We start from the raw sequence: 26,221 nt of genomic DNA on the forward strand, positions 1-26,221 counted from the left end.
GCACTTTTATAATGCTCTTATGTTTTGTAAATCGCCATGGATAAGAAGTCTTCTAATAAATAAATTTATAATAATATTAGTCAAGAAATCAATGTAGCCTATTAACCTGTAGAATATAATAATCATACTATACTAATAGGTTTTTTATCATCTAGTTACATGTTCTGTTTTTATTTTAAATAATGTTTTGAGACAAATTCCTGAGATCTTCAGATAGCATTGAAGGAAGCGTTGCTTTACATGCTGATAGAGAGACACACTGTGATGCGGTTTTTCAATAAAGTATTGATGCTTACTTATTCTTTATTTTCGTTTTTTCAGAACACTTATCATTACTTATTTGTATATAACAATAAAAACACAGTTACTTATTGGTTACTTATTTCTGTTTTCCCGGATCTCCAGAAGAAGTAATCATTACTTAATTCTGTTTCCTGTTTTGCCAAAAAATAAGAATGTTTAAATTAGCAAATGCAAAAACACTTCTCATAACTCATTCTTTAGTAAATCTATTCACTGACGTGCGGGATACTCAAGCCCATGCCCTTCCTGCCAAGTGCCTTGTTCTTAATATGCCTGCAAACTTCGGGTGTTCAGGATTATTGCAGTTGGAATTTTGCACACTTCAAAACCTTTGTTTGTTGGTCGTGCTGCACTTCACCTGTAAAGGAAAAGCAACAAAACTCTTATTATTGCTGCTCTGATCTCTGCTATTTTTGATATACGGAAAAATTGGGTTTTATAGTACATTTAACTTTTCCTTTTCTTTGGTTATTTTTGGGTAGGGTTTAAAAATAGTTTTTATTTGTATTGTGTTCTCGGCCAAAGTACAGTCTTCGTGCCCTATCTTGGGAAATTCCTGTAAATATCATTGCTAAATCTTACCCGTCCATGTGGTGGAGTCTTGGGGTCCTGTTGAGCCTGCCCGGAGAGAGAGTGGGTATAATGAGGTCATCTCATTAGAAGAGGTGGTGTGGTCGCGTTGCATGTCAACCATATCACCCACTAGGAGGTGACAATAGGACAACACTGCTAAAATATTGATACAATAACATATGACAATACTTCTCATGACTTATTATTTATATGGGGATAAAAGGTAATCGACAACATGTAGAAGGAGGGCTCAAGGATCTGCTATGGCTTTGTGCAAGGAAGTCTGGCACTGAATAAAGGTAGGCTATACGGCAAAGAGGCACTCTGAGGGGCTGTTCAGGTAATAATTTAAACTTTTTGTGCACACATACATATGAAACACACACACACACATACAAAATGCTCACACACATGAAATGCTCACACACTTTTAAAGTGCATGTGAGAAATTCTTATATACAGTAGATGAATGAGAGATTTTTCATATGTGTTTGCAAGCATTTCATATGTGTGTGTGAGAGACCATTTTGCTATATCTGGAAGTCATTTCACTATATCAGGAAGTCATTGTATGGCTAAATGACAACTCGTCCCCATCAATTCGTCCAGCAACAATTGGTTCCCGACAATTCGTCCTGGCAATAATTGTGTTTTTTTTAATCTTTACTGGTATGTTTATTGTATGGTTTATTTGGCATTTATATTGTGGTTCTTTTTAAGTCACATTGGTGTTTATTGTATGGTTCATTTTAGAATTCGTATGAAGGTTATTTGCTATTAGATTGTATTAGATGTATGAGGACTGATTTGATTGAGAAATTAATTAGTATTTAATGGATATTGACTTTTTATGGATTGTTTAGTGATACTGTGATTGTATTCTATTCCCTGAATTGTGTACCCAGCTTTTATCTAATTGTTTATTAAAAATACTGTTATATATTACACAACCTTACTAGGACAGGTTTTGTTACAATATATCTGTTTATAAACTTATTTGAGACTAACTCCAATAATTAAATAATATACAACTAATCAGGACAGTTGGATGCATCTAGGCTACTTAAAACAGGTTTCACAATAAAGCACCTATCTTTACTGGTGTAGTGGTTATGGAACACCTCTGTGAACCAGGTGTTTTGGGTTTGATTCCTGATTTTTATAAAATTACTGTATATATATATATATATATATATATATATATATATACTATTATTTCACGGAGTTAACGGTATCAGAGTAGAATGAACAATTATAAGGCGATTAATAAGGCTTTTACACAGCTTCATATTTTTCAGCTGTTTGTATCTGTGAGAGAGCATTTCATATTATTTTTATTTATATATTTATTTATTTCATTTATGTCTTTACTAGCAGATGCCCTTATCCATGGCGACTTACAAAATATAAGAGCATTACAAAAGTTCAATAATACAGTATAATAATAGTGCACACATTTATTTATACAAGTTGAATATTTAGCAATGAAATTAACAGGTTAAATCATCAAGGGCCACGGATTTCTCTGCGGATTCGTGATGAGGGGCATTTTCTCTACCAGGTTCAAGTGTATTTAGCCCGGGCCAACGTGGCTTTCATTGGCAAGACAGCAGGTAAACATGCCACATATGCTAAGCTATCTAACCAAGTTAAACCATTATCATTTAAAGTAACGGGTTAAAGCGCCTCGGGCCACCTACCTCTCTGCGGATTCCTGTCCACAGGTAATTTCAAGTATAGTCCGGCCCAAAGTGGCTTTCATTGGCAAAACAGTTGTTTCTTCAATACGTTTTTTAATATAATTCTATACTTAACTTAAAACCCCTAGTGTTTAAAATAATGTAAAGTCTCTGATCAAAAACCAGCATGATAGGGGGTCCCCCAGGAGCGGTTTGGGAACCACTGCCCTACACCCTTGCTCACAGCACAACATCACGCAAAGTGTACACTTGTCGAAGGGTGTAGGGAGAAAGGGTGCGATTTGGGACGCAGCCCTGTGTGGTGCTTGTGCTTCTTGTACGGCTAGGATCGATATTTATTGAGATATGATCGATTGAAAACCCAAAACCTCCCATTGACTTCAATGGTGGAATGCATTCTCGCGCACAGAGGACAACTGAACTGCCAGTAGCCAATCAGCATAGTTTATGCAAATTACGGCCCAGTCACTAGCCAATCAGCGGTCACAGTTCCCAGAGTTCGATTCCTCCTTCATGTCGCTGCTATACTCTGCGCTTGCGCGCTGCACTGTGATCTCCACTGCGGTCACAGCGTGTATTATTGATTTCTGTATTAAATACTGTATAATTATAATACTTATGCCACTGCTACTACTAATAACAATTATACTACATTCAATATGTGTATACGGGGCTTTAATATTAATAATTTGTAATGTTATTATTCAGTCTTGTCACAACGACGCTACAAGACTTGTTTAGAAAAAATCCTACATATCTCAGTTTATTCCCTAATATAGCATGTTTTCTATGATTTTATGATTGAGATCTGTGGAATTTGGAGGCCAAGTCAACACCTTGAACTTGTGATTCATCAGACCAGGCCTCCTTCTTCCATAGTGCAACATATTAAGATTTCTGCAAATAAAGTCCTCATCCTCCTTTAGCTCTGCAGCATTTAACACCGGCAGTGGTCATAATGTTATGGCTGATCGGTGTATTTAATGTATTTTTCTAACTTTGCGATTAATATTATACTATACGGTAATACTACGTCTATTACTACTACTACTACTACTACTACTATTAATACTAATAACAACTTACATTTACTTATACTAACTTACATACTATGACTAAAATGATGAACGTACCTGCCATATACAATAACTAAACTGAATACATTTACATACTTTTAGTGATGCTCCTATTCCAAATTATTATACTTCTGCTGTGTGGTTAGAATCATATTAACCTGCACAGTAATACATAGTTTTAAATACGTTTATCATACTTATGAAGGCCAACTAATAATAATAATAATAATAATAATAATAATAATAATAATAATAATAATAATAATAATAATAAATCATACCACTTTATATAGCACCCCATAACATTTCACATATTTTTTTTCATTGTCAATAATAATAAATGCAACCTAAACATATGACTGATAGTATACTGTAGTACCTTGTCATGTACTATAGTATAGTATAACAAATAATACAGTACTACAGTTCTACAACAAATGCTATGGTAGTGTCTTATACTATATAGTATACTGTACTTACTATACTCAAACATACTTTCACATGCATTTTCTCCAGGAACTTTAGCATTCTAGTTATTATTATTATTATTATTATTATTATTATTATTATTATTATTATTATTATTATTATTTAAAATGAATGACCACATTTTAAGTCCAGGCCAGAATACAACTGTAATGAGATACAACATGACTTACATAATATTTCAAGAATAACTTTACACAAAGACACAAAATATAAACACTTCAGAATTGTAATACTTACGATTCAATATTTTTTTAAATTCAATTCTAAAATAATTTCTAAAACATTAAAATGAATCATATTTAAAAACACAAAACAAACAGTGATTAAGTGCATTCAAATAAGACATCATTTTTAAAAGCAATCATTTTCTTAAAAGAATAAAAGCACTTGGACTCAGGCTCCAACAGGTGTAGTATCCTTTCCCGGAGATGGTATCCCATCATGAGATTCTAAGCTCCCCCAGATCTTGAATTTTCCAGTTCTTTAAGGCTTCCTCCTTGCCCCTAATGACATGACTGACATTACTAGGACCATGCCCCTCCATGCGATGACTTTCGGTTCCAGCTGCTGCTTATTGAACAAACAGATGTTGCGTCCCTCCCACATTCACTCTTTAAAACTCACCTCAAACACGTCTCTAGGTCCAGGCAGCTTCACCAAGCAGTTCAAGTCAGAAGGAGTGAAGCCCAGGCCCCTCTGCAGTACTGACCTGCTAAATTCCAGCCAGGTGAGGGCCGCAGCCTCGTCTCCATCCACTCGGCTGAAATGGACCACATTGTGGCACCTCACTCCTGCTGTCCGCTGGGCCATGATGCTCATTTCCTACCTGAGAAAGGATCCAGAGGCTCTCAACCTGGAGATTGGGGTAAGATCCACCTTGCTGGGGAGCTGCTTCCACCTCCAGGGATCTTCTGTCTCAGCTTGCAGGGAGCCGGCCTTGTCGGGAGACGTCTGGGCTCTGGCTGCAGGAGGCCTCCCTCAGGGACATTCAGCCGGTCCAGCCTGGTCAGTCCCTAGAATCCAAGGCCTCTTCTGGATCCTGGCTGCTGTTGTGAGCGGGGAGCAGTCCTGGGCAGGTCGGGCTCTGGGTAGATGGTCGGCCAGGCTTCAGGCTGGGGCCCACTCTGTGAGCAGTCCAACAACTCCTCTGGCTAGGTCCCTTCTTGGTCCTGGTCCGTCCCGATCTCCACCTGGCCTCAACCTCCTGACCGCTCCAAGGATCCAAGACTCTGCAACTCTGTTGACCGGAATCTCCCCGTCTAGTCCGGCCTGATGGAATCAGCTCCCTGCAAACAGAAGAAAAACTGTCAAGAAAATAATTCGTTGCCCCCTGCTGGCCAAGGATTTCCCTGTAATGAAGAGAAACCCGAGTCCAAGATGCTTGGATAGATAGGTTGGCATATGTGACATGTTTCTCTGCTGTTTTGCTGATGAAAACCACATTGAGCTGGGATAAATACACTTGGACTTGGTAGAGAAAATGTGCATCATCAAGAAAACGTAAAGAAAACAAGTGTCCCAAGGTGATTTAACCTGTTACTTTCAATGCTAATGGTTTAACTTTGATAGATAGGTTAGCATATGTGGCATGTTTACCTGATGTCTTGCCAATGAAAGCCACATTGGCCCGGGCTAAATACACTTGAGCCTGGTAGAGAAATTGCCCCTCGTCAAGAATCCATGGCCCACAGTGATTTAGCCCATTAATTTCATTGCTAAATATTCAACTTGTATAAAGAAATGTATGCACAGACAATAGGAAGCTGTGCGAATAAGAAGCCAACTTTAGCCTCGTGTGTGAACATTTCAGACGTGCGTATTCAATTTCATATGTGTGAGTGTGAGTGTTTCATAAGTGTGTGCACAAAAAGTTTGAATTATTTCCTAAATAGCCTCTAATAAGGCACTGCTGACACTGTGGAGATTTTTCCAATAAATTAGTGATGCTTACTTAATTTTCGTTTCCCGCTTTAAGGACATTTATCTTTACATATTTATATATCAATAAAAACATACAGCACGTCTTATCGAATCGTTAACTTCAGTAAATGAGATCGCGCCTATAGAAGTCAGTGGATCCATCTATGTAGATGGTGTTTTTGCCAAATTAATCTCCCTTTTAGGCAAAATAAAGATGATTAGATTGATTGATTATTTTAACTAGAAATGATAATGTGTGAAGAAGCAAGTAGAACTCTGTGTTTGATTCGAGAATAAGTTACTATTTTCACAGCATTCATTTACTAAAAAGAGTTACCTAACTATTTCAGATTATGAATTGCATAATAAATTAGAAGGATCAGTTGTGTGGCTTTTTATAAATACATAAAAGTCCACCGCTGATCCAGTGCACTGAGACAGGGAAACGGGGCACGATGCATATTTTACAATCCGCCAAAAACCTTGTTGCACTGAAAAGCATGCTTCACAGGGAGCTTCCTCAGTCAATGTCAGTAAGTATCAGAACAGAACATTGTATTTTCTGCATGTCACATTCTAACAGTGTTTTACAAATGTTTGTATGATCCTGGACTGTCTGTCTGTCTGTCCAGGATCGCACGATTACTGTTCCTGACACTGAAGGCCACGAATCTGGTGACCCTTCTTTTAAGATCAGTATGTGTCATAAGAATGTAACTTTTTTTAGTTGTGTTTGTTGACTTTGTTTCCAGGTTTACGGTGGACTTCTGCACATAATGAACAATAACCGCTGCCACCTTGAGATGTGTGTGGACTCTTGGCCCGACTTCAGCACTGTCATTTGTCGACGTCAGAAACAGGTATTTGAGAACCAATATCATAATGAAGACATGAATAACCATTAACTTAGATACAATATAAAATGAACTGTAAGATTAATGTAAGAGTTAAAAATTGGATTTGGAGTTGCATATGAGGGGTCAAGGTTATAGCAATACTGTAGATTAGAGAGCTGGAGTCGGGATTAGTGTTACAATACAGTTTGGAATTAGGATTAAAATTGGGTTAAGAGTTAACAGTTTTAGAGTTGAAGTAAAGTAAGATTCTGTTTAGAGAACGGTTGAGGTCAGAGATAAAGAAAAAGGGAATAGAGTAGAAAAAAATCTGGAAAGAATCAGTACAGAAACTTTCAGTATGATGCATGAACCAGCAGGAATTGTTTTATTTATTTCCTCAATAAGTTCTGGTTTGTATTGATTTAATAATCAGGGTTGGGGAGTAACAGAGTACAAGTAGTCAGATTACAGAATTTTGATACTTGTATTCCGTTTGTAGTTACTCCTGTCAGACGAGTATTCTGATTACCGATACTGTTTTAAAAGTGTAAGAGATTATATTTACTTATACATGAAAGTGTACAAGTGTAAGGGAATCCGAAGGGCCGCAACATTATTTTTATTTACGTCTCTAGCGGGTGATTCAGGCCATTCTAAAACAAGCGACAGAGTGGAAGCTGCTATAGCCTCCCAGTTCTACAATGGTGTCGCAACATTGTGTGTTAGCAGGGATTTAACTCGTTGAAGTACAGGCGATTGTTCATTTTCAAAGAAAGAACATGGAACAAAAATTCCATGTGCCTACCACAGACTAAACTTCAAATCTATAAAACATCTGGCGGTAAGATTTTATTTTTTAAATCACACAAACTGAATAAACCGGTGCGGTGCGGTGCTCTTTAACAGTGTGCGTTCAGGAGATCCTCACATGTCAAACGTTTAAATTTTTACAAACTGATAGATATCACATAAAAAAAGGTAAAACGTCAGTAAAATGTTAATTGCAGAAACAAGATGCGTAACATTCCGGCTTGATACTTAAAAATACCGCCTAATTGCATTGCTTTCAATGTGTGTTTTCGGTGCTGGTGATCTGAAATTCGTGACCGCGTTTCTCATGGATAGAATTATAGCAAGTTGCTTGATCCGTGTATTTTCACAGATAGAACAAAGTAAACGGTAGTCTTTGTAACCATTTAACATTTTTAGTTTTCAAGAAAATGCATTTCACATATCAGTGATTAGCAGAAAACTGAAACCAACGCCTTTATTAACATCAATGTGAACGTGATACACCTTTGACATTAACGCATTATTGATATGTCCGATTTATTTCGCTTTGAAAAAATGTAAAGAGTATCAAAATGCAGTTTCACTTCTTTACAAAGAATACATTAGAAACTGCAAAGTATACATATGCAAGGAAATTAAACTTAATTACCATTTTAATTGTTTGTACTGTGGATAAAAATAAACAATTTCAATATATCATCCATACTGGAATGTGTAGTACATTTTGTTTCACTACAAAACTCAACTGATTTTGTATTTTAATAAAGGGGAAAAAAGTAATCTAAAACTATTCTGATTATAGTACTGACTTAATATGAGTAATGTATTTAGATTATTTTAAAAACAAGGTATTTAGTATTCTGTAATGGAAGTAACCCTCCCAACCCTGTTTCTAATTCATAATCGTTATTAAATAAATATCTCCTTCAAAGGTCTTGTCAAGTCATCACAAAATTTTGCCCAATCTATGCACGCTGTTTACAAAGGATGTCGCCAGTATGAGGACGATGCTGATGGACGACCGAGTAATCAGCTGGAAAAAGGAGATAATCATGTCTGGTAAAAGTGTATTGAGCATTCAATCAAATAGAGAAACATTTTACTAAAACCATTAAAAATGATTGTTTTAAAAGTGTCTTCATTACAAACTAGTTATTTATTTCCTAACCAGAAAGCAGTATGTATATTGAGGAAACATCTTCCTTTGAAAGTCTTACATCATGAAATATTTTAAAATAATAACTTTTAATGAGATTTCTATGTTTCTCTTAACAAGCTATCCCAAGCTATTGCAGTGGTGTCATACAAGAGATCGCCAGCAGCAATGGCATGGAAGTGGAAAAGAATGTTCCCCTCAACCTCTGTATTCAAAACAATCCAAAGTATATGGAGTATGGGGGGTAAGTATTATTACAGAATTACAGAAGTCAAACAGCAACAATGTAGTATGATTTCCTTTGTGATACATTACGCTTCAGAAGTATTTTTAACGTTCTGGCATTAAATAGAATTACTATAATAAAAATACCTTAACAAGGGGAAATCAGAAGAGGGGGGAAAGCTGTAACACTTCTAGACTCATTATTCCTGTTAAGATGTAGAATGTATAACTTCTGGCAGTGCCACAAAATTCAGTTCTGTACAGATATACACTCACCTAAAGGATTATTAGGAACACCATACTAATACTGTGTTTGACCCCCTTTCGCCTTCAGAACTGCCTTAATTCTACGTGGCATTGATTCAACAAGGTGCTGAAAGCATTCTTTAGAAATGTTGGCCCATATTGATAGGATAGCATCTTGCAGTTGATGGAGATTTGTGGGATGCACATCCAGGGCACGAAGCTCCCGTTCCACCACATCCCAAAGATGCTCTATTGGGTTGAGATCATTGTCATGTTCAAGAAACCAATTTGAAATGATTCGACCTTTGTGACATGGTGCATTATCCTGCTGGAAGTGGCCATCAGAGGATGGGTACATGGTGGTCATAAAGGGAAGGACATGGTCAGAAACAATGCTCAGGTAGGCCGTGGCATTTAAACGATGCCCAATTGGCACTAAGGGGCCTAAAGTGTGCCAAGAAAACATCCCCCACACCATTACACCACCACCACCAGCCTGCACAGTGGTAACAAGGCATGATGGATCCATGTTCTCATTCTGTTTACGCCAAATTCTGACTCTACCATCTGAATGTCTCAACAGAAATCGAGACTCATCAGACCAGGCAACAGTCCAATTTTGGTGAGCTTGTGCAAATTGTAGCCTCTTTTTCCTATTTGTAGTGGAGATGAGTGGTACCCGGTGGGGTCTTCTGCTGTTGTAGCCCATCCGCCTCAAGGTTGTACGTGTTGTGGCTTCACAAATGCTTTGCTGCATACCTCGGTTGTAACGAGTGGTTATTTCAGTCAAAGTTGCTCTTCTATCAGCTTGAATCAGTCGGCCCATTCTCCTCTGACCTCTAGCATCAACAAGGCATTTTCGCCCACAGGACTGCCGCATACTGGATGTTTTTCCCTTTTCACACCATTCTTTGTAAACCCTAGAAATGGTTGTGCGTGAAAATCCCAGTAACTGAGCAGATTGTGAAATACTCAGACCGGCCCGTCTGGCACCAACAACCATGCCACGCTCAAAATTGCTTAAATCACCTTTCTTTCCCATTCAGACATTCAGTTTGGAGTTCAGGAGATTGTCTTGACCAGGACCACACCCCTAAATGCATTGAAGCAACTGCCATGTGATTGGTTGGTTAGATAATTGCATTAATGAGAAATTGAACAGGTGTTCCTAATAATCCTTTAGGTTAGTGTACAACAGTGTGTCTTGTGACTGGACATCAGTAGCCTCTAGCTCTCGTTCTTAACTGATCTGTGTCTTATAGGAGTGAATTGGCATCAAAGATTTCCAGTCTGAATGTCTCCCATGCTGAACTGGTGTGCAGCCACTTGGCCTTCGGTGGGAATAAACTAACTCTGAACCACGTGAGGAGCTGCATCCAGAATCTCCCCAGCTGCTGCATCCTGGATGAAGGAGGCAACCCCGTCTCCTGGAGTTTGATGGATGAGCTGTACTCAGTCAGAATGGGGTTCACTCTGCCTGAGTATCGCAAGCTAGGATATATTAAGACCATCACTGCTGTACTTGTAAACAAAGCACGTTCACTGGGCTTACCAGTCTATTGCCATGTTCATAGAATGAACAAGGAGATGTTACACTTCTTAAATTCTCAGGACTGCACAGTATATCCTGAAATGTACATGCTGCTTTTTGTCACCTCAAGGCATCAGCAGGGTGAGCCAGAATAAGATTAGTCTGGGAGAGTTATCCCAAACAACAATGAGAAATCTCTCTGGTCTGGTTACCATGTTAGTGAAATCACTGCTAGTCTACCTTGAATGCAATTTATTTTTGTGCCAGACTAATTATTGTTTCAGGTGCATTAAGTCATAATTGCTGTCACTTTATTATTATTATTATTATTATTATTATTATTATTATTATTATTATTATTATTGTTACTGTGCTTTTCACACAGCTTCAGAATATTGACAGGCTGACATTCTTGTTATTGCACTATATGTAATGGATATTTTAGTGAATATATGTACACTTAGCTTTGATGGAAAATAAAATCACTACGTTATTAATTTATAATTGTGTGCTGAGTTAAGTGGGCTGATGTGAAGACCAAATTATTTGATAGCAGTATTCAAGTGGATAGACATCAAATCCTGATTTCCTTGGCCTGTGTGTTTTGCTCCAATAAATATATCGGCAACACTGTGTAAATATGTGTGGTGTCTAGTATATATAGCGTATACTGTGCATGTGAAGGGGGTGGCAAAATGGCTTTGGTATTGGTTTGCTATGCTTGCCTTTTCCTCTCCCAGTCTAAAAAGAACGCATGCAATTTGTGTCTACGTGTTCAGTCTCTAATGTTTGATCTCGGGGATATGTGACAAACAGTCTTATTTCCCACCCCTTCACTATGCGATTTTCTATTGGGAAAAGACTGTGTAGCACGCCATTTAAATACGGATATCCTGATCACATGACTGGGCGCTGCAGGGAGGAAGCAGCCTCCCGCTCACAGCCAGGCATGTCACTACGGCCAGCGTCGCAGGGTGGACAGGTAGGATGTTGTGCGTCGATGCTGCTGTCGTGTCTGTGTGGAGATGAGTGACATAATATATGTGAAACAAGTGACAGATCGAGATTGCAAATCATACAATATAGCACATACGTACGTTTGTAAATGCAGGTTGTCTGAAAAGACGTTTTAAATATCGCCAGTCGTAGTAATTGATGTAGTTTTGTTGTGTGTGTTTTAGCAAAACTTGTGTTCACTGTTTGCTGTAATGCATGTTTTAAAGGGTGTGCAGTAAAATATTTTTTTTGGACTGCACGCTGGGTTTTGGTAACAAATGAGTGTATAAGAAGCTTGCTTTAATTTTGACTGTTATTGACTGTTGCGGGATTTCTTTGCAGGTAACAGGTGAATCGATACAAATGTCAAGTCAGCCCTGAATTCACTGACACGACGTTTAAACGTTTCCAAATGATTGGTGCGTTGTGAGGATTCTTAACGAGCGTTGGACAAAATACATGTTATGTATGAATAGACAATTAACTATTGTAAACAGTGTTCATTTAGCAAGTTAATAACGTCATAATTGTATAGTATTGCATCAAAATATGAATTAAAAAAAGTTATTACTTTTAAAATTTAAATGAATCCTACTTACATAACAAATATTATGCATATATGTGCTACCATGTCGACCAATAAGATTGAATTGAAAATAGTTTCTTAAATCCACAGTAATTGATTAGTAAAAGTATTTAATAAATGCAAAGACTACAATTATTGAAGGCACCCTTGTCTGTAATGCATACTAGTTAATCATTTTCCTTTTGCTGGAGCACATGGTCATTCTTACAACATGCACAAGTACTCGTCTTACAATCCTGAGCTCCTGTTTAGGAGGCCGTATTGGATGCCTGTCAGGTTCCACATTGCTTTTAAAATTATTCTTTTGACCTACAGGTCTCTGTATGGTGTAACTCCATTTTACCTCATTGATCTATTCTCCTTCTACACTCCCACTCCTAAACTTTGTCACTCCTGTTCGCCTTGCTCTGTGGATGTTGAGGCTTTTGGCTGAAGAGTATATTAAAATTTTATTCTGCAGATTTTGCTGGAAGTTTTAAGTAAGAAAGTTGCATTATTATTATTATTATTATTATTATTATTATTATTATTATTATTATTTTAAATAGTGAATTCTTGCAGAATTCATAACAAATAAATTATTGAGTGCTGGGATTGTGTGTAATAGTTTAGGAGAACTACTTTTTTCTCTTATTTGCATAGGGATGTTTTTCTGTTTGAACTGTAATATGGTTCGTTATCTCAGTATAAATATTTGATGTAATTAATTATTTACTTGGACATCAGTCCTGCTGCTGACTAGCAAGTACATTTATGTTTTTCCTATTAGGAAATGTCTTTAGTTGGGAATCTTATCTAATGACTGGCATGCAGAACAAGGAGGGAACCATAAAGTTAAGCACAGAGCAGAACACTGAAATCTTTTTGCTGCTTTAGAGCAGTCTGGAGTTAATGTTCTTTGCTTCAATAATCGCAACAATGATTATTTTAGGATTTTGTAGAAAATGCATTCGACCCAGTATCCCTGCTGATCTTCTGCAGTTTATGTTTTCAAACCTTAAAATGAATTGCAACCATGGACTGAAAGCATGTCCTTACTCATACGTGTGATTTGTCTTGCTGAAAGTTGATTCATGTAGTTGCTGACAAATTCTTGACACTGAAGCAAAAACAGGGTTTGTTCTTGCTCTCATTGCATTTACAGCCTCATAACAGAACTATCTTTTTACTGTGGTCCCCCAAAGTAAATTAATATAATGGTCACACTTCTTTGTAAGAACATTGGCAACGTTAAGTTTGAGGCCTTCAGAGGGCAATGCTCAACTGACTCTGGCTATTGGCCGCGAGGGAAGCCTTTACTATTCCCACATCCACACCCTCCACCCCAGTGAAGCACCTTTTACAGCAGACCTACGTGCATGGACTGAACTCCCTCTGTCCCTTAGGACTTTGTTCTCTGTTTTAGCCTTTCAACCCCAATGCAAATTCTATGGCCTCTTTGCTGATCTGTGCTCCTGCTAGATAATGTCTCCTTCTGACTTGCCTGAGATGAAGCTTTTAACATCTCCCCAGTCTGCCGAGTAATCTGCTCCACCCTATTCCAACGGCACTCCTCTCTGTGAGCTCGATGGACCATCTTTCAGCAGTATTTGCTGGTTTGCACAAGCTGGTTTTGGTAGAAAAGAGAATAAGCTGTTTTTTTTATGTAGGGCAGGTGTCTCCGCTGAATACTTCATTTTCATATTAGGACTCCTAGATGCACTTTTTTTGGAACGAGACACAGCCCCTTCAATCAACAAGTCTAAGTGGTCTGGTACCGGCTTCTTCAGAACCATGTGCTGGAATTTAATTTACCTGCAGTTTAGTCTTGGCGTTTTATTTATTTTTATTTATTTACAGCCTTTGTGGTAATCATCTTATTCCCATATCCAATCAGAATAGCTGTGTGGTCAGTAGACCTTTTAAAGTGATTAAGAAACATGTTTCCCTATTCATTCCGGCAATAAGTGTGTAATTGATCCTTCTTGCTTTAACTGTAAAAGCATTGTGCAGTGGGCCTGACTGTCTAGATCTCTGTGTGACATAACTGCATCATCAAAGCACGGGGCTGCCATGCGACTGCACATCAGTTGTGGGAGAGCAGACCTCTTTGCCTAGGAAATTGTCATTTTCTTAGGTATCTGGTATGCTCTTAGACTGGTAATATATAGCAGTTTAAAATATTCCAGAATGTACAAGATTTGCAGCCTTTTGCTAAAAGTGCAGCTTTGTTCACTCCAGATTCTCTTGGAGAATATGTAATTGGCATCACCTGCTATTTTATCCTTGTTCCATCAACTATTCATAGCTTAGTCCCTAAAATACCAAATATCAACTTTACATAATGCTGCAGTGCAGAAATACAATTTGTTAACAAATTGTGAAAATCCAGCATTTTGATACATATTGATTCTTGTTCTGACTTTATGTTTGATTTAAGTCGAGAGTTACTATACTATAGTCTAGTGATCTCATTTACAGTGTGTGTAAAAATTAGATGGGCCAACCACAAGACTTTTAAAACAGCGCAACCAGAGGTCAATATGGCCTTTTACGAGACATTAAATATGTTCAATTTAACAAGCTTTGAGCTATGCAGCACATGACTCCTTGCACATATATTTGTAATTGGAAGGAAGTGTCAGATGCAAGTGCATTGAATCCAGTCAAACAGTGCAAATGGTTTAGGCATGTTTTCCACATATGAAGCAGAATGATGTGGGCAATTAGCTTTCTGTAAAAATAATACAGAGTGCAAAGACATGCACAGTACTTCTAAATGTGGTTCTTTGTGACACAGGCCTTGTATAACTATAGCTGGTCACAATTTATAATCAGGCAAATAGGATTGATATAAGTGCTGTTGCTGATCCTGGAGTGAGTCTTCTGCACGAGTTGTCAGCACTGCAGGTAAGCTCATTACCAGTACGCCAAAAGTCCTGGACCACGGGCAGTTTCTGATGGGATCTGTACCAGCTGTGTTTACATTTTAATGTAAGATGTACTGTTGCATTGATTGTAGCAGTTCAGGTTGGCCTTTAGTAATCCAAAGTTTTTGTGTAGAATGCTGTTAATCTGTATAGAATGCCTTTTATTTGCCATGCTATGGTTGCTTGTTGGGTGCAGCTCTGTTATTGGTTTAATTGGCGCTTGGTGATTGCTGAATTTTAACCATGTTAAAAGGAGGAACATTGTGTGTGCGTGTGCAAGTATGCATGTATAAAATACTGGTCTGGGAGACTTGGCGAGAAGTTTGAACTTTCTGCATTCTGAAATCTATTGGAGCTACTTATCCCATGTGTTAGTTGCTTCATTTGATGCTGTGTGATTATTACCATTGATTTTACTGAAGATTAAAACAAGTAAAATGCTTAATTATATGACAATACATTAGAATATCATTCAACTTCAATCTCAGGTGTGAGCCTGTATTTACACTGTCACCACACAACCCAACAACTCCTTGTCAAGAATTACACAAAAAACACGATATCATTATGATGTTTATATGTGTGTGAAAAGGAACTAAAGCAAAAACTCCTCTACCACCACTACTTTTCAGACGACCACATGTCACTTCAAGCTCATCCTTTAACAACCTGACTATTGGTTTGGGTGGGCGGCTGCGGGTGACATGATGACACAGGGCCCAGGGCTATTGCAGGGCTGAGCACCATGCTGCACTGCTGGGAATCTGCCTCAATCCAGTTTTGCTCGCAACACTGCAATTTTTGCAGCAAGGCTGAATATTTTTATTATTTTCTTTTTGTTTGCTGTAAATCTGCTGATTCAAAATCAAAAGGCACTTAACCCCAGAGTGTTTGTAATGCGACTGATGCAAGAAAGCATTTAGACAAATAAACAACAACCCCCCCCACTGCCCCCGACCCTCAGTGTTGCCCCCAGCTCTGCTCTTCAGTGGTGTAAATATCGTATTGCAACACACGGAGCTCTCTTACACTTCCAGCAGTGGGAGCACTGGCCCACCTGTGCTGCCTGAGTGAGAGAGAGGACCTCACTTGCCAGTTGCTGTCTGTTTGACCGGCATTGCAGTACTCTTGTTCCTGTGGGCAGTTTGAGAAATGGGCTATGTTCAGCCTGAGAGCGGATCTGGTCTAACTGCTGTTCCAGGAGTTTTGCAGCAACTCAGCAGCAGTTGACACTCAGATGACACAATAAACTCCGATCTGTCCCCTCTCCTAAATCCCCCCTCTTCTCCCTCTTCTACTCATTTCCTCTAATTATCTGTATGTGTGTCTGTCCTCCTTGCCCAGGAGTTTGGCTTGCCCTGTGGAAGATGAACCTCTGGAAGGCTGTGGTGAGTGGTCTCCTGCTTTTGGGGGCCCTGTGTGTAGAGCAAGGCTGGGCGACAGAGGCAGAGGGCACCAGGGAAGCTAAGGGGCACATATCTGTCGTGATCGTGGGTGGAACTGGAGACCTGGCCAAGAAGTACTTGTGGCAGGGCTTCTTCCAGCTGTACTCAGAGCAGGTCAGCAGCGGCCACACCTTCTCCTTCTATGCCGCCGCCCTGCCAGACGCAGACAAGGGTGAGCCAGCACTGTTCGACATTCTGAAGCACTTGCGGTGCCCGGCCCAGGTTTCCCCCGAGAGGTGCGCCCTGCTTAGGGACCAGTTCCTCAAGCTGTCTCAGTACCACCAAGCGAAAACTGAGGAGCACTACAGCAAACTGAATGCAGAGATCGGGCAGCGGCTGCAGCAGGAGGGGCTGAGGGAAACTGGACGGCTTTTTTACCTGTCCGTGCCTGCCTTCGCATATGCCGGCATCGCCGCCAAGATCAACAGCAGCTGCCGGCCGCCTGCTGGCGCCTGGCTTAGAGTGGTCCTGGAGAAGCCCTTTGGCCATGACTACGACAGTGCCCAGCTGCTCTCCACAGAGCTGGAGAAGTTCCTGAAGGAGGAGGAGATGTACAGGAGCGATCACTACCTGGGCAAGCAGGTGAAGGGTTTGGGGGGGAATGATAATGAAAATGTTAATGATAATAATCAAAACTATTAAAAGTTCTCCCTTTCTGGGCCTTTGTAAATAGATTTAATTGTGGGACATCCTTGGTCCATGTAGGCTTTACAAGGCCTACAGAACTTCCAGTTTGGTAATCTGTTTCTGTGCTGTAACTGCATTAATCAAACATTAAATATGTATGTATTTATTTATTTATTTTAAAGGTTGTTTCCCAGATCCTGACATTTAGGAACGAGAACAGAAAGTTTCTGGACCCCATATGGAATAAGCATCATATCGAGAGGGTGGAAATAGTGCTGAAGGAAACTCTGGATGCTAAAGGTAACTGGAGTTGCTCTTATGGGCACAGATAACCTACAGTGTACTAAACCGCCCCCGCCCCAAACTATCATCCACAAACTAAAACAAAAGAAACCCAACAACAGATGAAGGTTTGAAGAGGTGAAAGTCAAAATAAATGTTATTGCTTTATGTTCGAACGGTGTAACCAACACCATCTTTTTGAATGGAAATTGTGCCCTCTTGTGGTGTGCCAGGCTACAGCATCCTGTATTTGCCTGCCTGACTTCGCAGTATTGCTCTACGGTAAAGTCCATTCACATGGCTTGCAGTGCATTTATTTAAAGACGGAAAGCTGACGCCAGCTGCATGAGTTCCACGGTGCATCTTGGAAACCGGAGCTGTCGAGAGAGAGAGAGAGATGGTGTGATCAATCAATTTGTGCTGAAGTCGGAAGGAACGAAGTGAAAAGTTAGCGCAATCAATGTCCTCTTGCTATCCAGCATCTCTACAGCTGTTTCAGACATAATCCCACTCTCAGCACATTTCCATAATCACTGCGCACAAGGAAATGGCAATTTCACTTATAGGGGGAGCTGACGCGAAAGTAATTTAATTCTGAACTTGCAGCAGGTGCCAGCAAAGCAGACTGAACGGAATCACCTTCAGGTGCTCTGACCTTGTTTCTTACAGTCTGTGACTTGCATGTGAACTGTAGACAGAATCTGAATATAACCCCCCTGTTAGGAATCAATTTATACACAAGCAAAACATGTTGGGGCACCGAATGAATTAAGTTTGTGTGTGTGTGTTAGGGCTGTGCGATATGACGATATATATCGTTTGACGATAGAAAAACGTCTATCGTTTATATCGTGGTGTCGCAAATCGCACTATTTACGGCAGTATTTTTCGTCATTATGACGGTTTGCGTTATTTCCGGTTCTTCCACACGTGTCGGATGCGGCAAGAAATGAGCATCAGAAGCACAGACAGACATGACCAGAGACAACTGACACACAATAACCAACACAACCAAGAGATACTTTAATGCGCAAGCGCACACGCTGCGCCCCTTTCTCGTCGCCGGGCTGAACTCGATCTGCAAGCAGCACCCACGACAATACACGATCGCACCCCCACCCCCGCTAATTTAGATGGATATAATTTGTATAAAATTAAAGAATAATAGTTTGTTTGCATTTTAATAAATTGGAAAGCAATGCAAACAGATGCAGAAAGTTTCATGAGATGGAGAAGTGGTACAACAGTTATTATTATTATTATTATTATTATTATTATTATTATTATGATTATTAATAATAATATTATTATTAAAACTATTTATTTAGCTTTACCAGTAAGCAGAATCGAAACGCGACAGTCAGAGGAGAAATGTCTCGTCTAGCAGATGTTAAATGCGCCACTATAAACGGGGCTGTGGTAACTATAACTGAATCTGTACCATTTTACAGCACACGTGTTGCGTAATTACTATTACTTGTGTTATTGTTATGTGACCGTAAATAATGTGTATATGTATGTATGTATGTGAAAATATATATATCCCATAACATAACACATGTAATAGTAATCACACACCACTTGCGCTGTTATATGTTGCATTCTGCATATATTTACCATGACAGCCTGCATGCAGTTTTGCATATTTAATGATTAAATAAAGACTTGTTGTTTAAATGTCTTTGGTCTTATTTTGTAGCTTGATTGGATCAAAACAAGGCATATCGAGGTATATATCGTGTATCACCCAAACTTCCAAAAATATTGAAATATTATTTTTAAGTCATATCACCCAGCCCTAGTGTGTGTGTGTGTGTGTGTGTGTTTGCATTTAATCAGTCGTGGCCTTTTAAATGCAGAAGTTTTGAATTTGGACAACAGATTAATATTATAAAATATATATATTGTATATAGATTTTAATAATCCCTGGAGGGTCGTCTTTAAAGTTGTGTGAATTTGTCTGTAAATTATCGTATCCCTTTAGTAATGTACAATTGAAAGCCATGATGTCAGCAATGGTCATTTTTGCTGGCCTTGCTTAGCAGAGCAGTCAGCTTTGTTCTCCACAGGCACATACAGTGTGATCCAGCTTAGTGTTGCAAAGTGTCTGCAGTGCGCAATTGGGGGGGAAATGCTTAACTCTCCAGCTGTCAATGCTTTTTAAACCACTTGGTCAAATAGATCCATGGTGTGGGTGAGAGATCACTAGCACAGTTTGTTTTTTCCTTACTTTTTAGCTGAAGGAAGCCAGCTGTTCATCAGAATTGTTAACTGGGTGTGCGTTTTTTAATTTTTTTAATACTCGGTTGTTTCTGCATTTCCAGCCGATGCCAACTGCGCAACACCTCTACATATCCCGTAGAGCAGTTGGTCTCCCTGATCGTGTACAGGGTGGAAATGCAGCTGGGATGTATTTTAAATTCGAATTGCATTGGCTTTTTTTTCTTCCCAGTTTCACTTGGCCAAGTCTGTTCCTTCTGAGCAAACCACATGCGGTGACAACATCATTAGTCATCCAGCAGTAAAATACAGAAATGATCCCCAGCGCGTGACCAAAATCTGCTTTGTCACCAGCTTTTGCACGACTGCAAGTGTACTTTAGCAGCCACTGGATGGCAGCAGAATATCTTGTACACATGAGAGGCTGCTGAGAGGTGGCTGTGTTTGTGTTTGTAGCAGGGATCCCTCACGGCCTTCCGTCAGAACATTGTGCCCTCTGCACAGGAGCAGCGTGGTACACCGTGAGATTAATGGCACATGCAGTGACCGATTGTTTTTAGTACAAGTGTTCTGCATGCACGGATAGAGCCTCTCCAAAGGACCCGACTGCCCAGGCTCACCCTTTCTCCTTGCCCCACACTAGTGGAGTGAGCTGCCCATGAGCATGAGGACTGACTGCACACTCTCTTATCCCCTGGAGGATTCTCCTTAAAATGCTTCTTTAGCTTAACACCTGTAGACCTCGCTGATCTTCTGTTCATCCTTAATTTAACTGGCTGCGATGTGGAATTTGTATTTAAAAATATATATATCAATACCCTTATTATGTTGTGTATATGTAAAACATGGAATGTTAGTTTGTAAAACCATATATATCGGAAACAAATTGCCTGTTAAATGACAATAATAATAACAATAATAATGTACCATATTCTTCTGATCCTGACGCCACTACTTCCTGTCTGTGTTCCAGGCCGCACTCAGTTCTACGACCAATACGGCGTCATTCGCGATGTCATTCAGAACCACCTGACAGAGATCCTCTCGCTGGTGGCCATGGTGCTTCCCAGAGACACAAGGAGGTCCAGCGAGGTCCTGAGGAACAAGCTGGCCGTCTTTAGCTCCCTGCAGAGGCTGGACCGGGCCAGCGCCATCATCGCTCAGTACCGGGCCTACAGCTCCGAGGTGCGGGAGGAGCTCAACAAGACCAAGGAACATATGAGCCTGACGCCCACGTTCGCTGGTAGGTGACGTGTAAAGTGAGCATGCTCACCCCCTAGGTTTGGAAAGGCAACTGCAAATTCAAAAAGGCACACATCCAGGCCTGCGTGGGTGGGGGGCACAATCCTGCAGGTTTGATAGGTCTTCCTGGAATCCTGAATCATCCTCTTGACAACTGGGAGAGCGTGGCTAAGTTGTTCCTGTTAAGGCAATAATGAGTTGAATTGGCATGTGGGGACATGGAAACCTGAAGACACCATGACCTTACCGGGCCAGAGCTGTGCAACTCTCCTTTGGATGCCTGCTTGGGTTTTGCTAGTAGTGCTGAAGTCAATCACACCTAGGCCTTGCCCAGAGGGTGTGCTGGGGTATGGTGTTTCTGTGGTTTCCTGTCCCTGTCTCCATTTATTTGTCATAGTGGGGAAAAGACTTGTGTTAATTTTGCTGGGGCATGCCTTGCACTTCCAGTCAATAATTCATAGCTGCAACAGTTGAGGCCACAATGCAGTATTCTATGTACTGTTTAATTTGGGAATTTAATGTTTTAAATAAGTTTGGAAATTCCTCGCTGGCTGCTCAACAGACTGCAGAGCAGACTCGGGACGAGCAGAGTGACTCAGTCTTTCACTGCATAATCTGAAGCCAGGCAGCCCCCGCAGTTACCAGTCCCGAGCCACGAAAACAAAATAAAATAAACTAAATGCAATTTGTAAAATAAAAAAATAAAAATATAAATTCAAAAGCAGATTTACAAATCTCAGCTGCTTCAGAACTTACAAGAAGAGCTGTCCAGGTCTGTATGAGTCACTGTACCCTTGCCTGCCAGGCTGACGCAGACCCTATGTAGCTTCTCGCCTTGTGTGAGAGAGGCTTGGATCCGACAGAGCTGCCTAATGCTTTAAAGGGGAAAGGGTTACAATAATAGTTTGTTTTGGTTGAGGTTATTTTTTTGTTTTTGTTTTTATTCTTCTGAGGAACAGACTATTAAGATGTGTCAAGAGGGGGGTGGGGGGGGAATACTGTACTTTTTTTTTGGTGCACTTTGTTTTCATATGCTCCAGTCTAGTTTCTGCGTGGGTTCGGCTGCTGGTGGCTGTCTGAGGCCTGGTTTCACTGCACACAAAGGCTACTTTCATTATTAGCCAGCCCAAATGCCTTACTCTTTCTCACACTGCTGGGAACTGAGTGCAAAGGGCTTCCAGATATTGACCATGTGTTTTTTTTATCATTTTTACTTTATGTATTTTAACACAATTGTGTTTACCCGCTCCTCTTGAGTGTTTTCCTTCTTTGATGCGTGTCCACAAAGGGACTGGTTTTGTAGCCATGTCAGCCCTGATTGTTAAAACCTCTTTATGGGACAGTACAATGGAAGTCCTTATGGCTCCTGTATGTGATGTCCTTTAAAGCTAAGCCTTTTTGTGCAATTTTGAAAACTGCAACTTTTTTCCTGATACACACACTACCAATCTGTGCGATACAGCCTAGCCAGCTTTGAATGTTTACTCCCAGTTTTATAGGCTTTCAAGGGATAATGTGAGTCATCTACAGTTTTTTTCTGAGTGAGGTTGAACATCACTTCATCCACTGATTTTCATAGATCTTGAGTCGTGAAACATTTGAAAATACAAGGGGCACAACTGGAAACAGCTTTGGAGGGTCAAGCAGATCCTGCAGTTCACACATCGCTGGTTTGAATCTGGGCTGTTTCATAGTCCGGTGCAAACGGGAATCGTCTAGGGACAGGGCTGCCAGAGAGCTGCCCGTGTTGGGTGGCATTGGAGTTGGGCAGGGTGTCCTTGGCTAGCTGTGTGTTGGTGACCTCTGTGGCTCATTGGGTGCCTGGGAGCCACCCCCATTACAAGATCCATTACTTGGCCCTGCAGTCCTCCAGCTTTACTGTATGGCTCACAGTGTGCCATGTTGCTTTACAGTTGCTAATCTGAAATGGAAAGGGTGTAATTAAAAATCATAAGTGCAGAGAAATATAAACATGTTTCTGAGTGACAAGAGTTTGTAAATTCAGCACACAAAAGGAAAGGGTAATAAGCATGGTTTCTCTCCCTATTCTGTGTTTCAGGGGTTGTGGTGCACCTTGATAGTCCCCAGTTCGAGGGCGTCCCTTTCATACTGACCTCAGGGAAGATGCTGGACGAGAGGGTGGGGTATGCCCGGGTGCTCTTCAAGAACCAGGTCTTCTGCGTTCAGAACATGGACAGCCTCCACTGCAAGCCGCGACAGATTGTCTTTTACTTCGGCCACGGCAGCCTTCAGTATCCTGCTATCTTGGTGAGCAAGAACCTATTCAAGCCGGCTGTGCTGGGCAGCGGCTGGAAGGAGGTCACCGAGTACAAGAACGTCAGCCTGTTCGGCCTGCTGCTGTCCGAATACCACGTCCAGACCCCCGTGGTGCAGCTAGAGGCCTACGATGTGCTGATCTCCAACATATTTCATGCCAAGAAGGACAGTTTCATCAGCACCGAGAACCTGCTGGCATCCTGGAGCTTTTGGACCCCCTTGCTAAACAGCTTGGCGCAGGAGTTCCCGCGGCTGTACCCTGGAGGCCAGGACAACCAGAACCTCCTGGACTTCCAGCTCCAGGGGCGGGAGGTCTCCTTCGTCAATGAGGCCGTGGTGATTTCTGATGGTCACGGGGGCACTTCCCCTAACAGCTTCCAGGTCACGCAGGGGAAATACAGGACCTGGGACATGGTATCAGCCTGGGCTGAGGAGTTGGTCCAGAGGCTGGCCTCCGACCTGCAGGTGGTGGCCCAGGCAGCTGTTGAAGAAAGCGGTCAGTTCCACCTGGCGCTCTCAGGGGGGTCCAGCCCCTTGGCTCTGTTCCAGCGGCTGGTGTTGCACCACTACTCCTTTCCCTGGGACCGGACACATATCTGGATGGTGGACGAGCGCTGCGTGCCGCTGACAGAGCCGGGCTCCAACTTCAGGAACGTGCATGACCACCTCCTCCGCCATCTCCGCCTGCCATACTTCAACATCCACCCCATGCCTGTGCTCCTCAACCAGCGGCTGTGCGTGGAGGAGGACGGTGGCCCCCAGGTCTATGAGAAGGAGATCGCCCGCATCATCAACGGATCACGGTTTGACTTCGTGCTGCTGGGCGTCGGCTATGACGGCCACACAGCCTCTCTCTTCCAAGATACCAGGCCTGAGGTCCTGCAGGACAAGCTGGTGGCCCTGACAGAAAGCCCATTCAAACCCCACCAAAGAATGAGCCTCACCTTTTCTGCCATCAACAGGGCCAAGAACATAGGCGTGCTGGTGACCGGCAAAGGGAAGCACGAGATGATAAGCCAGCTCAGCAGGATGAAGGACTACTCTAAGAAGTGGCCCATAACTGGTGTCAATCCTGACAAGGGCAATCTAGTGTGGTACATTGATTATGAGGCTCTCCTGGGGTAGTCCACATGTATGCACTATACATTTAATGGTTTCATTGGTAAATTAAATTGGTAATTGTGTTGTTTTTTTCCTATCTTCCCATAAATATCTGGACCTTTAATTTTGGTTTTGTTCTACCCTGTAATCACAGATTGTAAAGTTGCATAGTGCTGGTGATTTACTAAAGTGCTATCAATATCTCACATTTCTAAAACCTTCTATAGAAGTATCATTATATTTCTCTTTTTTTCTTTTTGTGGGGGAGAGGGAGGGGATTTCAAATTATATTTACAACAACTTGAATGTATTGAATATACATTTATTTCAATTCCAGTTCCTACCAATGCGTGGACCACTACCATTAATGAACTTGAGAACCATGCTTTCTGGCTGACAGTCCCACCAGAATGACTTTGACTTTTAAAGCGCTAAACTATATTTATGTCCGTATCCACCTAGCAAATACCGCCAGATCCCCAACCTTTCTGTTTCAGGGTATAGGGAATTCCTTGCATTACTTTTTAAGTAGCATAGGTCCAATTTATGTAACAAATACATTCATTGTTATAGGCTACTCTTACATCTAGACACTCATGTTAAAGAGGGTGCTTTTCTGGACCACGTGTGTGCCTTGTTCTCATTCACTGTTTTTCTAATTTTCATTTTGTCCTACTTGACTTGATAGACCAAAGGGGCAGATTGTTTACTGTAAAGTTCTACAGGGTGAGAGACAACTAGGAATTTCCCTTCTTTCTGTGTAGTTTCTTCTTTTCTTTCAGAGCTGATGTTTTCTTTTTTATTGTATGGGTGTGTGTTTTTAGTTTAGTTTAGTTTAGTTTTCTTTTGTTTTGTTGTGTAGGAATTGAAAAGGCATCATGTGATAGTAACTAGGAAAGACTATCGATATCGTTGATCAACTGCAGCCAGTGCTCAGGGATTCTAATGCAGCTGCATCAAGTGTCTCTGAATAATTACCACAGTGATGCACACTCCTGGCCCTGGAGAGCCACGGCCCTGCAAGAACCTTAAAATCCTCATCTGAAGACCTGGAAAAAGTGGTAATCTAGCCTTATTCAGTTACTAATTGATGATGTTAATTAGTTAAGAGCTCAGGTGGAATGACAACCAGAAGACATTGTTGCTCTGCAGGGCAAGGGGTGTTGCATCGCTTAGAGACAAAAGTGCCTTTTTAGGTTTAAGAATATATTTACAAATACAGAAATACTAAGTCCGCCTATGCTTTTCTTGAATGTATGAGTTCTGTATGAATTTGTGGGAATATAAGCCTCAGGTTATTAAAATGTGAAGGGGAAGCCCTGTACTACCTCCAAGTTAAAGCATAATTTTCTCTGGGTTTGCAAATTAAAACTACACAACTCATTTCTGTAAATCTGCTGAGAAGTAGAACTGCAAACCTGTGGTTTGACTTGGCCAAATAAAACCTTGTTTTTTCTCTGTCACAGTTTGGACTTCCTAGACATTTTCTTTGCTTTTAAAATACAAAATCTGAATCGGCTGCTTTTCTTTGCCCTGCTGTCACTTTCTAGTTTTACAGTGCTTTGCTTTTTTCTTCCTTTGTTTTGGTAACAATTGCCTTCTTTTGCAGGAGTTGCTGTTAATAAAAATGACTAGAATTGGCCACTGCTAGAAGCAGTCAGTTTAAAAAGGTGACTTTTGTGATGTCC

At 40.7% G+C, this 26,221-nt stretch overlaps 2 protein-coding genes across 4 annotated transcripts; both read left to right on the plus strand.

Annotated features, from left to right (window-relative positions):
• The first annotated feature begins 6,481 nt into the window (after positions 1-6,481).
• On the plus strand, positions 6,482-11,486 carry LOC136713621 (glycine N-phenylacetyltransferase). 2 transcript variants are annotated; one of them, XM_066690754.1, is made up of 5 exons: positions 6,482-6,594; positions 6,814-6,921; positions 8,622-8,748; positions 8,966-9,089; positions 10,579-11,486. In XM_066690754.1, the coding sequence occupies exons 1-5, from the start codon at positions 6,517-6,519 to the stop codon at positions 11,000-11,002; spliced, it is 861 nt and encodes a 286-aa protein (XP_066546851.1). In that variant the 5' UTR covers positions 6,482-6,516; the 3' UTR covers positions 11,003-11,486. The 2 variants fall into 2 exon arrangements, with proteins under 2 accessions (XP_066546851.1, XP_066546852.1); XM_066690755.1 differs by having other exon boundaries at positions 8,676-8,748.
• A 233-nt stretch (positions 11,487-11,719) lies between these two features.
• Positions 11,720-25,998, plus strand: h6pd (hexose-6-phosphate dehydrogenase (glucose 1-dehydrogenase)). Of its 2 annotated transcripts, none has more exons than XM_066690499.1 (5): positions 11,720-11,829; positions 16,683-17,365; positions 17,593-17,710; positions 20,887-21,156; positions 23,215-25,998. In XM_066690499.1, exons 2-5 carry the CDS (start codon positions 16,706-16,708, stop codon positions 24,555-24,557), a joined length of 2,391 nt encoding a protein of 796 aa, XP_066546596.1. In that variant the 5' UTR covers positions 11,720-11,829; positions 16,683-16,705; the 3' UTR covers positions 24,558-25,998. The 2 variants fall into 2 exon arrangements, with proteins under 2 accessions (XP_066546596.1, XP_066546597.1); XM_066690500.1 differs by lacking the exon at positions 11,720-11,829 and adding an exon at positions 12,823-12,908.
• Positions 25,999-26,221: the final 223 nt, after the last annotated feature.

The sequence above is a fragment of the Amia ocellicauda genome, chromosome 18 (genome assembly GCF_036373705.1).
Source record: "Amia ocellicauda isolate fAmiCal2 chromosome 18, fAmiCal2.hap1, whole genome shotgun sequence".
Lineage (NCBI taxonomy): Eukaryota > Metazoa > Chordata > Actinopteri > Amiiformes > Amiidae > Amia > Amia ocellicauda.

Bases quoted from the DNA above. Each gene is read 5' to 3' on its own strand.
- LOC136713621 (XM_066690754.1), top strand. From the start codon at position 6,517: ATGCATATTTTACAATCCGCCAAAAACCTTGTTGCACTGAAAAGCATG. The intron at 6,595-6,813 runs GTAAGTATCAGA...CTTTGTTTCCAG, and splicing joins AGCTTCCTCAGTCAATGTCA to GTTTACGGTGGACTTCTGCA. The intron at 9,090-10,578 runs GTAAGTATTATT...TGTGTCTTATAG, and splicing joins AAGTATATGGAGTATGGGGG to GAGTGAATTGGCATCAAAGA.
- h6pd (XM_066690499.1), top strand. From the start codon at position 16,706: ATGAACCTCTGGAAGGCTGTGGTGAGTGGTCTCCTGCTTTTGGGGGCC. The intron at 17,366-17,592 runs GTGAAGGGTTTG...TTTATTTTAAAG, and splicing joins ATCACTACCTGGGCAAGCAG to GTTGTTTCCCAGATCCTGAC. The intron at 21,157-23,214 runs GTAGGTGACGTG...TCTGTGTTTCAG, and splicing joins CCTGACGCCCACGTTCGCTG to GGGTTGTGGTGCACCTTGAT.